We start from the raw sequence: 13,772 nt of genomic DNA, 5'->3' as shown, positions 1-13,772 counted from the left end.
CATGGGGTTTTGCAATCTGGCAGAGCTCTACTGCAGTGCAACATTAAAAGAAGTCAGCAAAGTGTTCCCAATTTTAATTTTCCTCAGAAGCTGCTTGAAGGAGTAAAGGTCAGAGGTCTTGAACTACAGGAACAAAACTGGAACCACACTACTGTCCAACCTAGTTTAATTTGAGTTATTTATAGAGCCATCTTGAGGCAAAAGAAACAGAAAACCGCTTCACTCTGAGCAGCTCTTCCAGCGAAACAACTCCCAGCCTGTACGTGGTTGGCAGTATGCTTAAACCTTTGGTCTTTTATAAAGAACGATTATTATCATATATTCACTTTAAGTGAAAATAAGGTATGTTTGTCATATGGGTGTCTACATAGCTTTGACTATAAACTGTGCTTAGACGTTTTATGTAAAGGCCTAAATAAAAATGGCATTTAAAATACGTGACTACTTGAAATCAGTTGAGACAAAGCGATGAAAAAATACCGCTACATCTGTTTTTTTGTCAAAAGGCCAAACGTTTCAATGCGTAATTATAACCTACATGGACAAAAAAATAACATAAAAAAAGCACAACTCTATGTTATATATGATTTGAAAAATGTGTCACTAAACTGCAGACTGCCGTGCATCTGCTCAGCCATCTGCAGGTATAAAATCACAAAGCTTCACTCGGGCTTAACGTGACTCAGCACAGCGTAGTGACCGACAGAGAGGGCGGGCAGGCGGGCGCTAAACGTGAGTCAGCAGGCTGTGCTTCACACGTATACAGCTGAGCAGCACAGTGAGTTTACCACAGGAATGTCTGTGACAGAGCTGGCCCGAGATTTAGGAGCTTGTTAGAGGTTGTGTGCTTCATGTTACCGGACCAAAATCCGGCATTTTCCGGAATTAAGGATAGTTTTTAGTCAAACGTGGAAACAAAACGAAAGGAAGACAGACATCGATGTGAGACGTGTTTGAAATTGTTTTCTGCTCAGTCTTATCAGTTTGTATTTATTTTAGATAAAAAAAAAACCCACAAGCTTCGAAAACCCCTCTTTTGGGCATAGTAGAAAGCCCACTGCTTAACTGCTATTATCACAAACATTAAATTAATGTTGAACTAGAGGACTTCAAAACAACTTGTTTTCCTCACTAGCTAGCACACATAACTAGCGTCTAGCTAGCACTAGCCTTAGATAATTTATTTGCCTTGCACAGTCAGCAGTCTGCTGAAGGTGAGCTATTCATTTACTCGCCCAGGTGAGAATGTTTTATCTTCAGCAATTTAGGCCCATAAACCTTAGAGAGACGGCGAGTCCCTGCTGAAACCTTTTATTAGCTGCTGCAACCTTTTATTAGCTTTATCCAGCCTTCATGTTTGGTCAGACTAAACTTCAGAGCATATTCCATCTAAAATCCTCGCAGTAAACAGAAAGTATACGAAGTGGTCATTGAATAAGCAGACTGTACATGCTCAACTTTATCTCACATTACTGTGTTATCATGCAACTTCACTGTACTTAGAGTTCCTGCTGTCTGAATCATTGATCTCTCTTCTGTTGGTCTAGATGGATGGTGAAGCAGAAATAGTGAGTGGATGCACCCACAGAGAAAACAAAAGGTCATACAAAGACTTTTTGATGGATGTTGAGGACCTGGAGGAAGCAGGATCAGATGCAGAGGAGCATAGCACCAAGATGCTTCACCAGGTGCACTATTCTGGGGATTTTTGAATCCTGTTTCTGCACCGAGTTGCAGTGCAGTGTATATTCCATTGCAGGGACGGTGTCTTTTTAACATCTTTGAATTTTAACTGTGCTACATTTTGTGTACTTTTCTGGGCAGTCGTGGCTCAAGAGTTGGCAGTTTGCCTTGTAATCGGAAGGTTGCCGGTTTGAGCCCCGGCTCCAACAGTCTCGGTCGTTGTGTCCTTCCATGGGCAAGACACTTCACCCGTTGCCTATTGGTGGTGGTCAGAGGGCCCGATGGCGCCAGTGTCCGGTAGCCTCGCCTCTGTCAGTGCGCCCCAGGGCAGCTGTGGCTACAATATAGCTTGCCATCACCAGTGTGTGAATGGGTGGATGACTGAATGTAGTGTAAAGCGCTTTGGGGTCAATAGGGACTAAGTAAAGCGCTATACAAATACAGACCATTTACCATTTACTTTTAGATTTTTAGACTAATTACAGTTTGGTAATTGTTGTTTCAGTTAGTGCCTGGGCCCAAGCCTAGATAAAGGGGGGGGGGAGCAGAAAGGGCATTGGGTATAAAATCTTTGCCAAATCAAACATACAGATCATCAATAATACTGACAGGACAGATCGGGTTAACCACAACCGCCTTCGGTGCTGTTTGCCAGCAGGGTTGTGGTGGAGAATGTGCCACTGTTGGCTGAAGGCAAGGGAAGAGGAAGGGCGAAGGAGTCTTCAGAGTCATCCATAGAAAAGGAAAGGCCTGAATGTGGAGGTGAGAGTAGGGTCTTTAAATGTAAGGAGCTTGACTGGTAAAAGGAGAGAATGCAAAGTAAGAGAGGCAAGGATGATATGGTTTGGATGTGCAGAAGAGGGATAGCAGATATACTGGACAAAGGATATTGAGAATAGAGCTGCCAGGCAGGAAGAACAGAGAAAGACCACAGGGAAGATCCATGGATGCAGTGCTAGAGACGGGGTGAGATGGTGCCAGATCATATATACTGTGGTGGTGACCCCTAAAAGAAGTGGTTGAAAAAAGTGTTTCGCCTCAGCTGTCTATAAAACCATAAAACACAAAGATTGTTGCAATCAATTTTATAATTCGGTTCTTGCTTTGTGATAACACTGGAGGAACGCAATTATATTTACATCAATGTCAGCATCAGTTAGGTGCTGGCTAAATGTTAAGATAATGTGAAGAGGAAAAACAGGGCCGTTTATTTGAAGTAAGAAAGATTTCTTTGTGGTCCTGGTATAAAAGAGGGAATAAACAAATACAAATGCAGAATAAACAAAGAAAAAAAACTTTGGCTATGGACAAAATTGATTAAACAATCATGTGTGTTGTTGCAGAATTTCACAATCATTGCACCCCAGTACCTTTAAACCACCGCTATGTTTGTTTTATAGTGTGAGTCATGCGTTATACTGATATTTCTAACGGGTTAAAAGTCATGTAAGTGCTTGTAATTTTTCCAGGAACAAAGTGGCTCCCTGAACAAGAACATACCACCTATTGGTAAGGCCTTAGCAGCTGTGTACATTACACTGTGATATGTTTGTTTCTGATGCAACTTTATTTGACATCTCTGTGTCTACAATGTCTAAGGTTGCAAAAGTAGGATATTTTATTTAACAAACGTTATTATTTATCAGAAATTCATTTATAGCATGTTAATGCACATAAAATCCTGATCATCACAGTATTTCATAAGGTGTTAAGAGTATAAAAATAACAAGGTGGAAATGTACACTTTTGGCTTAACCTGGGAATTATATGTTAATGCATTTGTTTATGATTCTTCTGTCCCCTAATTGCAGGTAGTAGTGGTGTAGACCACAAACCTCATGGAGCAGACGTCTCAGGCTTCCTCCATGAATATCCAGTCTGTGTGTCACAGGACAGATGGACAGTGAGAGGAGAAGAGGTGATAAAACAGACACTAGGGCTGTGCGATATGACCAAAATCTCATATCCCGATATAAGAATTCTATCGTCCTGATAACGATATAAATCACAAAAATATAAAATTTTTGTAAATTCTGTGAATCTCGGGCAGCTCGACTTGCGGGAAGTGTTTCCAGCTGCGCGTCATGTAGCTGGAGTCGAGTGTTTTAACCGATGCATGAAACTATACATTTTTAGACATAAGTTGTAACAGCCGCCGTTTTCTTTGTGAGTATTTAGACTTAGAGACTTAGAGCTTTTTATTGTCATTGTGCAGTTTCTTGCACAGCGAAATTGGGTAGCTGAACCACAAAGGTGCTAAAGTAAGAAGAAGAGAAACCAATATACAACGTGCTGCGGGGAACAGCCTGTTCTAACGTTTGAGTCTAAGGTTTATTTTTTAGCACCTGGCGGCTCTTTTTTTACTTCTCATCCGTAAATATTTTGAAAAGTCTCAACAGGATCTTGAGCTTTATTGTGAAAGGTTTATGTGGAACATAAAAAAGCGGACACGCGATGGTGTTACCGTCGTTGTCGCTAACAACAACACATAAAAACAGGCGCTTGTCCGTCCTTAGTGTGGTTATATAAAATATAAGAGAAAGAGAGAACTTTAAGAAATTAATATAGCCACTACAGTGACCATCAAAACGATGAAAAAAATATTGCCGTAAAGAGTTTATTTTGCGACACCACGAAACAAACGATAGCGTAAAATGAAACGATAGACGTTTTTATATCGTCATCCGATATATATCGTTATATCGAACAGCCCTAACAGACACATCCAAATATTTTTCTTTTTACCCACCATGGTTACATTTTTTTTTTTTCAAATCTTTATCTATCAAAACAAAAAACAGGACTTTATCCTTTTACTTCTAACCTTGTGGCTACTTCTTTCTTTCTAGCGTATCCAAGAAAACTTGTTACATCCATGTTTTAATGCAGAGGGAAACATTAGTCTGGTAATGTTTTGTAATTTATGATTTATAGCCAAGTACTGTATATCTCCCAATCTCACATTTAATCATTACGTTTTGTATTCCTTTCGTTTTCTTTCAGAGGAGTCCAGGTCCCATGATGGAGTACTTGGTGTATCTTAATAGCCAGCATTATGGGGCAGATTGTCCCAGTAACGGACCTGCCAGCCCCTCTGTCTCTCCAGTAGGCAACTGGCCTCGTCACTCTACACCCATTCCTAGTTCACTGACAGCTATTTCTACTACTGTTAGCTCCACGATGACTAGCTTCATGACTGATTCATGTAGTCCCATTGGTTTTATATGTGGTGTCACTACTTCAGCCACAGACCCTCTAATGTCCACCCCCAAGAGTCTCTGCGGCTCTGACCAGGATCCTGCCAGTGCTGCAGCTTACCTTCACCTCCTGGGAGAATCGTTATCCCTGATTGGACACCATCTCCAGGAGACAGATGTGAGTAGATTAAATTAAAAAAAATCTTTTTATAAGACACTTAATGTCTTTTGTTCATCTCTCACATGTATTCTTCATCTTGCTTGTATAAATTCAGAAACGAGGGGTAATAGTGGTCCCAGAACCAGAACTACTTTATATCTTTGCTAATCAGAAGTAAACATAGAAGAGATTTTGATCTTAAACAGATACTGTGAAGGCCTCGATAGTTGGAGTGTATCCCAAGATAGTTGGTGGGAGTTGAAACATTATACAGTCCTACAACGTGGCGCTTTCTTTATCTTTTTCTGTCTATATTCCAAACTGGTTCACAGAGGCCTGTTTTCACAAAGCGAGTTTAACATAGCCAAGCTATCTTTCCCTTATCTAGATTAACTTGTTTTAACATTGGCAATCAGGATAAACGGTCACATGAGGCTGGTTATCAACTTGTTACGCCTACCTAGGGTGAAAAATGTTGGCAGTCTCTAACCAGTCACTATTACAGATAAGTGTACTGTCAGCAGAGTGACTCATTTTACAAAGGAAGATGAAACAATAGTGTGCGAAAAAATATCAAGAGGTTAAACTGACTGAAAAGCAATAAAGCTGCTGCAGACGAAGCAGTGCTCTAAGTGTGTGTGTGTGTGTGTGTGTGTGTGTGTGTGTGTGTGTGTGTGTGTGTGTGTGTGTGTGTGTGTGTGTGTGTGGACTCTGTACAGTCATGTAGTATTAAAAGTTTGCTCATTACACTGTTTTGTCAAGACTACTGGAAAGCATGCAACTTATTCATTGCACTATAGGGTGATACAGGGCTCTCTGTGCATCTCTGCAGAAAATGGTGTGTATGTCGAGTAGTTTGTCTCTACTCTTGGACTCTCTATTGTGTGCTATGGCTCCACTTACCGGCCTCACTATGCACATACCAGAGCTGAGGAGCTGCACACAACACACACTGGTAAGCATTGCTGCCAATTTATGGTGCATACACATCATATCCTATACATGTTGTTATGTGTACATGCTTTCACCTTGGTGAAATTATTGTAGTGAACTTCCAGTATATTGTTTGTTAAAGGAAAAACGCCTGCAGATTTATGCTTTACTTTGTTGACACAATGCCGCTGTTATGAATGAAACTTGTGGTATTGACAAAGTCCAATAACTGTAGCGGTACTTATCCTGTCAGTGTTTATTGTTCAGCATTGATTTATTTGTTGTTCCACTAATCAAATCTGCTGTCAAAATGTACTGTTTGTACTATAATACCTATTCTAAACATCTCGAATTTGCACCTAACAAATGCCATTTAAGCCAAAGAGAAATATTTATCCAGGAGAGATTTAATCAAAAAAGGGAAAAACTCATTTCAAAAGGTTAAAAATAATACCAAGGAATAAAACGTAAATGTTTACAAACAACTGAAGCTACAGTGTAAACATTGTAAGCCATTCCATAGACTCAACAAAACTAAACAAGTTTGCGGTAATTTTATTGTTTTATTTGGACATGTGCTCCTAAATGCACTTTATTAGTATATCGTTGCAATCAGCATTTTTGCTTCCTCTTTCCTTTGTGAATGCTTTTCTTGTTTGTTTAAAGGCCTCCACCTTGGATAACATTGCGTATGTGATGCCTGGCCTGTGAGTAAAAGGAGACCCCTACTGGCTCTACACAGCAATGATACCCTGAAAAACATTTTTCTGGTAGTTGATACTTGAAAAGTAAGAGTTTTGTGTTATGAGAATTTGCCTGCACTTTGAACTTTGAAGTGAACCTTTTTCAGAAGGACATTTTTTTTGTTAATTACATATGTTAATTATGTTTAAAATGCAAATTAAATGCCTTGCATTAACTATTTGATTAGATAAGATTTTTGAACACTCTGCTTTTTAAATTAATTGAATAGTGATAGAGATGTCTTGTGTACTTGGAAAACATTAGAAGTAGTGGGTAATTCACAGTAGAGATCAGGCATCACATATTTACATTTGCCTGGTAACTCAATAATAAATGTACATGAATACCATCTTATGTTTTGTTTGTACAGTATGGGTATGTATAGTCAACTTAAATATTCTTACAATATGTTCTTGATGAGATGAGAAAAAGCTGGTTTCTTGAACATGACAATGAATTCATTGTACTCGGATGTCATCCACAGTCACCAGGTCACAATTCAGTAGTCACATCCTGGATGTGCAGCCAACAAATCTGCAGCAGCTGTACAATGCGATCATATCAATATTGACCAGAAACTATGAGAAATATTTCCAGCAACTTGTTGAATCTTTGCCATGTAGAACCAAGGCAAGGGGGTCCAGCCAAGTACTAGCAAGTGGGAATACAAGAAAATATTTGAGGATGAAGCTGTGGGGATGTGTGCAAATCTGTAAATATTACCCAGCTACTTTAATCACAGCCATGAATATATGCTGAAAGAGCAATTTTCTTGTTTTGCAAATTACTGAAAACAGGTTAACATTTGAATCCTTAATGACAAAGTGTTAGTGACATTAATCAAGAGGTCTGTTTGTAATTACTTTGATGTTGAAATGAAACTTAACAGCTCTTACTCATATGGAAGGCCATGAAGACTTGAAGTTTTATGCTTCATGATTCCGTAGGAAGAAAAGTTATTTTATTTTATTATTTTATTTTAAATTTTCCATTCGTGTAACGCACAAAAGAAGCAGAATAATGTTCCTCTTGCATTTATTCTGTCTTTACATTGTAACTTTGTTTGTCTGTGACAAGCCTTCATGCTTTCATTTCTTTCTGGTTATGACAGCAACATATTTACAGACCTGGTTGACCAGGTAATATCCTTAGCAACTACAAACCATGAAGGACACCTCCTTTAACAGATCTCTATGAGTTTTGACATATCATAGGTGTGGTAGTTAAAACTATCTTGGAACGATTCCCAGTGGCAGCTGGTTATACTGCCTCCACCCCAGGTTGGAATGCTTAGCAACCTACAAACTGAGAAACCTGTTGTATGAAAAAATATATTTACGAGTGCGCTCATGTATGAATGTGTTTAAATTCGGGAGTGGCTCAGGCGAGACACCTCATCTGAGCAGACAGCTTTTGCCAGTCGACTGGGAACTAGCATGTACTGAAGTTGTCTGCGTGAGAAATATAACCCAGTGCCAACCAAAAAAACTCAGTATTGACACAAGACAACACATGAACGCAACTTCGTAGACCTTAAACTCTTGAGTAAGTATTCGTCTTGTTGCTTAAATTGTTGTTGTAAGATTGTCTTGGTGTAAGAGACTTACTTGTTAAATTGGTTAATGTTATGCACTTGTTGATTAATTGCAATCATATTACGTTTCTTAGTTGTATTACTTTAATACTGAAATTACTACATTGTTGATATATAATGTGTCATATTTGAGGAAATAGGTTGTTAGGTTAGCTCAAACTACATCCAGAAACTCAAGCTATTTATTACAGTTTCAGCAATAGATTCACGCCTAATTTAGAATTTGTGCCAAAGCAAGTATACTTATGAAGTACAGCACTATTTGAAATGCTTCATCAACTCTCGTTGCTGTTTGTTCAGTATGGATTTGGTTTGTACCTTTTTGCATATATGAGCCCAGGCAGAATGTTGTTTGACAGGAATGGCAAGGTGTGGTATCAAACACTGAGATGAAATTGATGTGACCCACAACCATTTCCAGTGAAACTACCAGTGAATTACTTTAGTTTTTGTTCATTCATGCACAACAAGGAACTGTAGGTATCCTGTGTGCAGAGAGACTCGTGTGGGAACAGAGGAGAAAGATTTCAAGTTAAGTTTAAGATGGCATTTTATCCGTTTCTGTTAAGATTGTATGATTACTTGATGCTTAAAATAGTAACTTGGCTGATAAAATCTGCCTAGCTGAACCTGCTCAGCTGATCCAGTTGTCTGTTTTCCAGGTTTATTTGCATGTAAAGTTATGTGTGAGTTTGTCTAGGAAAAACCTAACAATAAAACCTAGTATTAAAAGACAGCTTTTATTTTGGTTGGTTGGTGTAGCTTCCTACAAATAACGCAGGTGATATACTGTCCTCAATTTCTCTCTCTTTTGTTTTTTTTGGACTCCTTCCTGTTTCCTTTATTCATGTCAGGGATGGGTGAACACTACAGAGAAAACTACTATGGATCCTCGTCCTCAGACCTGAGATTGCTTCTTTTGGGGAATATCGGATGTGGAAAGACAGCATTAGCGGACACTATCCTGGCCCAGCTTTCCCCCATTTCTCCCGGTGCCTCCAGGAGCTGCCAGCTACGGCAGGGCTTCATTGAAGGCAGGAATGTGACCCTGGTGGAGGCACCGAGATGGTACTGGAGTGGTGGCAAGATGGAGGACAGTGTCAAAAAGGAGACACAGCGAGCAATGACTCTGGTACCACCAGGCCCACATGCTATTTTGCTGCTGGTGCCTGTTAACCAATTCACAGAGGTTAGTCTTGGCTTGCCCGTTAGTGATGTCATCTGTTGCTCAACTTTGTTGAAGTTGCAGTCTGTAATGTGTACTCAATAAAAAAAATGTCTATCTATCAAACTACAGTGGAAAAAAATGTGTTCCAAATATACAAGTTAAAGATGTTCTGAAACATCTCCATAACAAGCAGTAACCAGTTTAGATCCATTTTTCCTCTTTGCCTTTTCCCCACGCAGGTGGAGACACGTGTGCCTGCAGAGTTGGAGGAATTGTTTGGACAGGAGGTGCTGGACCACACCATGGTCATGCTGACCTGTGGGGACTACTTGATGGGAAAAACAGTGGAGGTATGAGAGGTGTTCACCTACTCTCTCTTTAAGCTGATCTTTATAAAGTAGGAAAGTCACTTAGTACCACTATAAAAGAGCATAGTTTCACCTATTAACTTATAAATAAATGTTGTTTATTATAAATAAATGTTAGGTGGTTATCTTATTCTTGGAGTATAACATATAGTATAGTATAACATATAGGAGTGATGCAAATCATTGCAGGTATAAATTCACACAAGCTGCATTGTTTTCTCACAGGAGTACCTGCAGAAAGAGCACCCAGGCCTGAGGCAGGTAATTGAGGGTTGCGGAGGACGGTACCATGTCATCAATAATCGTCAGCGACAGGACAGGGACCAGGTCCGTGAGCTGCTGGAAAAGGTATGAAGTAGGAGTAAAAAACAGTTATCAAAAAGCAACATTCCTCAAAGGGTTTGTCAGATTCAGTAAAAGTGTGAGCGTTCGTGCCCTCACACATTTTATCATTTGGATGAGACTTCCTCATTGCTTAAGTGCATTGAATTTTTTAAAATACTCTATAGGTTGGAGCTTTTTGTTTTAATGGTTTCTTTAAGACTACTGAGCAAGTACGCATGCATGCATGCTGTTTTTCCAGGAACGCCTAGTTTCACATCACACCCTGTTGTAGTCTGGACTGGTTTGAATATTAGCGACGATTGTGATTGTTTTCTAACTGTGACTCACAAAACAGAGTTAAAGTTCCTGCAATAAGTTACTATTGTTTGTTTATTTATCTACAGGTGGACAATATGGCGCGGAAAAACGGGTTATACTACATGAAAACAGTCCAGGATAGAGAGCTGGAAAAACGGGTGAAAGAAAAAAAGGAGCAACTTATGGAAAGTTTCAGGGCTCAAAAGGAAGAGAAGAAAAAGACCCACACATCATCTTATACCCCAAACACAGAAAGTCAAGAGGAAGAGTACTTCAATGCCATTTCAAGAGAGAGAAGGAGGAGACAGGAAGAAAAGGAGGGAATGGTGGAAGGAGTTAAGGTGAGCCAGGTGTCCAATGAGTATGTCAGTGCCATATCAACAGAATCAAGGAGGAGAAGAGAAGAAATGGAGGAAATGGTGGAAGGAGTTAAGGTGAGCCAGGTCTCCAGTAGCCTTTATTCAACTCCAGCTCTAGAGCGACAGCCATCCTCCGAGCTCTGTGATACCAGGGAGTTAAAAAGGATACCCAGTTTCAAACTGAATCAAGGTAAATGCCACTAACCGTATGATGTCCTCCATTATTGTACCCTGATTCATTCTTTTAGAAGAGTTAAAAAAAAAAAAGACAAAAGTGAGAAAAACTTGCTTTTTCCCCACTAGATGGAGCTATACTCTCCCAAATGTCAGAGGATAAATCAACTCAAAAAGTGATCTCTACTTGTAAGTCAAAGGACATCACTCTCTCATATGTCACTATCAGCACTTCACTTCTTAATACGTCACTGACTCTGATTTTTACCTGATGGTTTCAGTTCACCACAGAATTAACAGCTTTGAAGAGAGATCACCCGAGGTTTCGCCTACCACTACTCCTCTTTCGCCAGTCTTCTCCTCTTCCTTCCCCTCCTCACCAACTTTTGCTGCCTCTCCTTCCTTGATCTCCTCATCCAGCTCAACCCCTTCTTCCCCCTCATTGTCCTCATCCTCATCTTCTCCGGAGCTTCGTCTGGTGTTGCTTGGAAGATCTGGATCAGGGAAGAGTGCAGCTGGCAATGAAATACTGGGGCAGGAAGCCTTTGAGTCACGTCCAGACAGCCTCATAGCAATCACACAATGGTGTGAGAAAAAGAAGGCATTGGTTAAAGGAAGAAGGGTTAGTGGTTTTTTTTTTTTTTTTTTTTTTTTTAAGTTACTAAGATGTCTTTTTTTCTATTTATCTCAACATACACCCATTACAATATCTCAAAGAATAAAGTGTTTCATACTCTCTTCTTGTTTTGTTGCTTTTGATAATAGCTCTTTACATTTTTGCATGCATTTTCTCTGTCACCTGCAGGTGGCAGTGGTGGATACTCCAGACTGGTTCAATTCAGAGCGCACTCCAGATGAGGTGCGAGCTCAGATCTCCTCCTGTGTGGCTCTGTCCAGTCCCGGCCCGCATGTCTTCCTCTTTTGTGTTCCCTTAGACCAGCCTGCAAAGACCGAGCTGCAGGCTCTTGCGTCACTAGAGGCTGTTTTTGGACCTGAAGCAGTCTGGAGACACACTTTGGTCCTCTTCACTTATGCTGATCGTCTCAGGGCAAGTGGGAAGGCCAAAAATAAGAACATTGAGGAATACATTGCTGGTCAGCGAGGAGATTTGTTAAAGATTGTGGAGAAATGTGGGGACAGATTTCATGTTTTGGAGACGGAAAGAGGTGGGGGAGAGAAGAGCAATGTTGCTGACCTGCTAGAAAAGGTGGAGCAGACAGTGAAGGAGGCCGGGGGGCAGTATTATTCTTGTCCTGCTTTTCAGGAGGCCGAGAACAGAGTAAGGCAGAAACAGCAAGAGATGGCAAGAGAGAAACGAGGCGAAAACCTAGCAAGAGTAGAGGATGTTGGCCCACTGAGCTCTGAAAGGCGAAAGCTTTATCCTTACATGCAGTCTGTTTCTGAGGTAGACGAGGAAGTGACGGAAGATGATATTGAGAAAACAAGGGATGAGGCCGAGATGAGTGTAAGTACTACAAATATTGAGAGTCTTCCTCCAATTACACTTTCGACCATATCCCCTTCACTACTTAGTTCCATAATGGAGAAGATGAGCACGGGTGCAAAGAATTTACCCAAGCTGTTGGCAGATAGCTCTGTGTGGGTTGGAGAGGGAGCACAGAGGATGAAAGATAGTGGGATGTGGGAAAAAGTTGGCACTAGTGCACAAAGTGTCCAAAAGATGGTGGTTGATAGTTCTGTGTGGGAGAAGGTAGGAGTTACTGCAGGAAATCTCTCCAAAGCAGTAGGAAATAAAGTTCCCAAGGTAGTGGTAGATGGTTCTGCATGGGTGGGATCTGGAGCAAAAGCAGCGGCTGCAAGTCCAATGTGGGAAAAAGTGGGTTCAGGGGCCAAAGTCATGGCAGAGAGTTCCATGCGTGTCGGGGCTGGAATTGGAGCTGGGGCAAAGAATTTGGCACAGAGTCCCGTGTGGGGAAAAGTAGGCTCTGGAGCCAAGGCAGGGGCCAAAATGGTGGCTGAGAGTTCAGTGTGGGAGAAAATTGGAAATACAGCTAAACAGGTGCCCAAAGTAGTCATTGGCGGGGCACTGCTGGGTCTGGTGCTCGGTGTGCTTTTGGGCGGTGTGATTGGCGGAGCTGTTGGGGCAGCTGCTGGATCTGCAGTAACAGAGGTGGGCAGGCGAAAACTCAGCAAGAGAAGCACAACAGAGAAGACAGAAGACGCTGCAAGAAACGTTGACAGAACAGTAAACAAGAACATTGACGCAGTGAGAAAACGGGGAGAGAATTTTTTGAAAACTGAATGAAGGACTGACAGATGTTTGTGTATATAAAATGTATAGCAAATGTAAAAGTGCTTTTTTTTTTTCCTTGTGAAATAATATTTTCAGCTTTTTGACTGCTGTGTAATTTTTGAGGCATAAAATACTTTAAAATGAATTTGATTTGAGACGATTATAACTTCAGTTTATCGCTACATGTTTTATTGAGACACTCGATAAGTACAGACGAGTGTGACATTTATTAATAGATGAATTACACATATTGATATTGAAGCAATAATATATAAATGAAAATACTTTTCTGAATGTTGATACATGTTTGCAAGACATCAAAATATGCAAAGGAATGATAAAAAGTATGACTATTTTTGATAATGTCAAAGCTAGTGATTTAACAAAACGAGTGACTAAAAAGAATATTAAAATCTGTATATTGATGGAAATTCTGTAAATTATACCCTGAATTGGTCACAATGTTTTTTGATTAAAAGTTGTCATCAGAAAGTCA

The 13,772-nt window shown here is 40.3% G+C and overlaps 2 protein-coding genes across 5 annotated transcripts; both read left to right on the top strand.

Moving 5' to 3' along the window:
- The first annotated feature begins 594 nt into the window (after positions 1-594).
- LOC120729121 lies at positions 595-7,066 on the top strand. Of its 4 annotated transcripts, none has more exons than XM_040024580.1 (8): positions 595-732; positions 1,548-1,688; positions 3,153-3,192; positions 3,495-3,601; positions 4,533-4,589; positions 4,687-5,058; positions 5,873-5,995; positions 6,640-7,066. In XM_040024580.1, exons 2-8 carry the CDS (start codon positions 1,548-1,550, stop codon positions 6,682-6,684), a joined length of 885 nt encoding a protein of 294 aa, XP_039880514.1. In that variant the 5' UTR covers positions 595-732; the 3' UTR covers positions 6,685-7,066. The 4 variants fall into 4 exon arrangements, with proteins under 4 accessions (XP_039880514.1, XP_039880513.1, XP_039880511.1 ...); XM_040024579.1 differs by having other exon boundaries at positions 595-778; XM_040024577.1 differs by lacking the exon at positions 595-732 and adding an exon at positions 785-942.
- Positions 7,067-7,769: 703 nt separating this feature from the next.
- Positions 7,770-13,772, top strand: LOC120729119. Its single transcript, XM_040024574.1, has 8 exons — positions 7,770-8,262; positions 9,166-9,500; positions 9,719-9,829; positions 10,073-10,195; positions 10,576-11,038; positions 11,152-11,211; positions 11,304-11,644; positions 11,828-13,772. Exons 2-8 carry the CDS (start codon positions 9,168-9,170, stop codon positions 13,286-13,288), a joined length of 2,892 nt encoding a protein of 963 aa, XP_039880508.1. The 5' UTR covers positions 7,770-8,262; positions 9,166-9,167; the 3' UTR covers positions 13,289-13,772.

Source organism: Simochromis diagramma, unplaced genomic scaffold (genome assembly GCF_900408965.1).
Source record: "Simochromis diagramma unplaced genomic scaffold, fSimDia1.1 OVJJ01000302.1, whole genome shotgun sequence".
NCBI lineage: Eukaryota > Metazoa > Chordata > Actinopteri > Cichliformes > Cichlidae > Simochromis > Simochromis diagramma.
Note: the sequence above shows the minus strand (reverse complement) of the source record. Positions and strands in the feature narration are given on the sequence as shown.

Bases quoted from the DNA above. Each gene is read 5' to 3' on its own strand.
- LOC120729121 (XM_040024580.1), top strand. From the start codon at position 1,548: ATGGATGGTGAAGCAGAAATAGTGAGTGGATGCACCCACAGAGAAAAC. The intron at 3,602-4,532 runs GTGATAAAACAG...CTTTCTTTCTAG, and splicing joins GGACAGTGAGAGGAGAAGAG to CGTATCCAAGAAAACTTGTT. The intron at 4,590-4,686 runs GTAATGTTTTGT...GTTTTCTTTCAG, and splicing joins CAGAGGGAAACATTAGTCTG to AGGAGTCCAGGTCCCATGAT.
- LOC120729119 (XM_040024574.1), top strand. From the start codon at position 9,168: ATGGGTGAACACTACAGAGAAAACTACTATGGATCCTCGTCCTCAGAC. The intron at 9,501-9,718 runs GTTAGTCTTGGC...TTCCCCACGCAG, and splicing joins CTGTTAACCAATTCACAGAG to GTGGAGACACGTGTGCCTGC. The intron at 11,039-11,151 runs GTAAATGCCACT...TTTCCCCACTAG, and splicing joins CAGTTTCAAACTGAATCAAG to ATGGAGCTATACTCTCCCAA.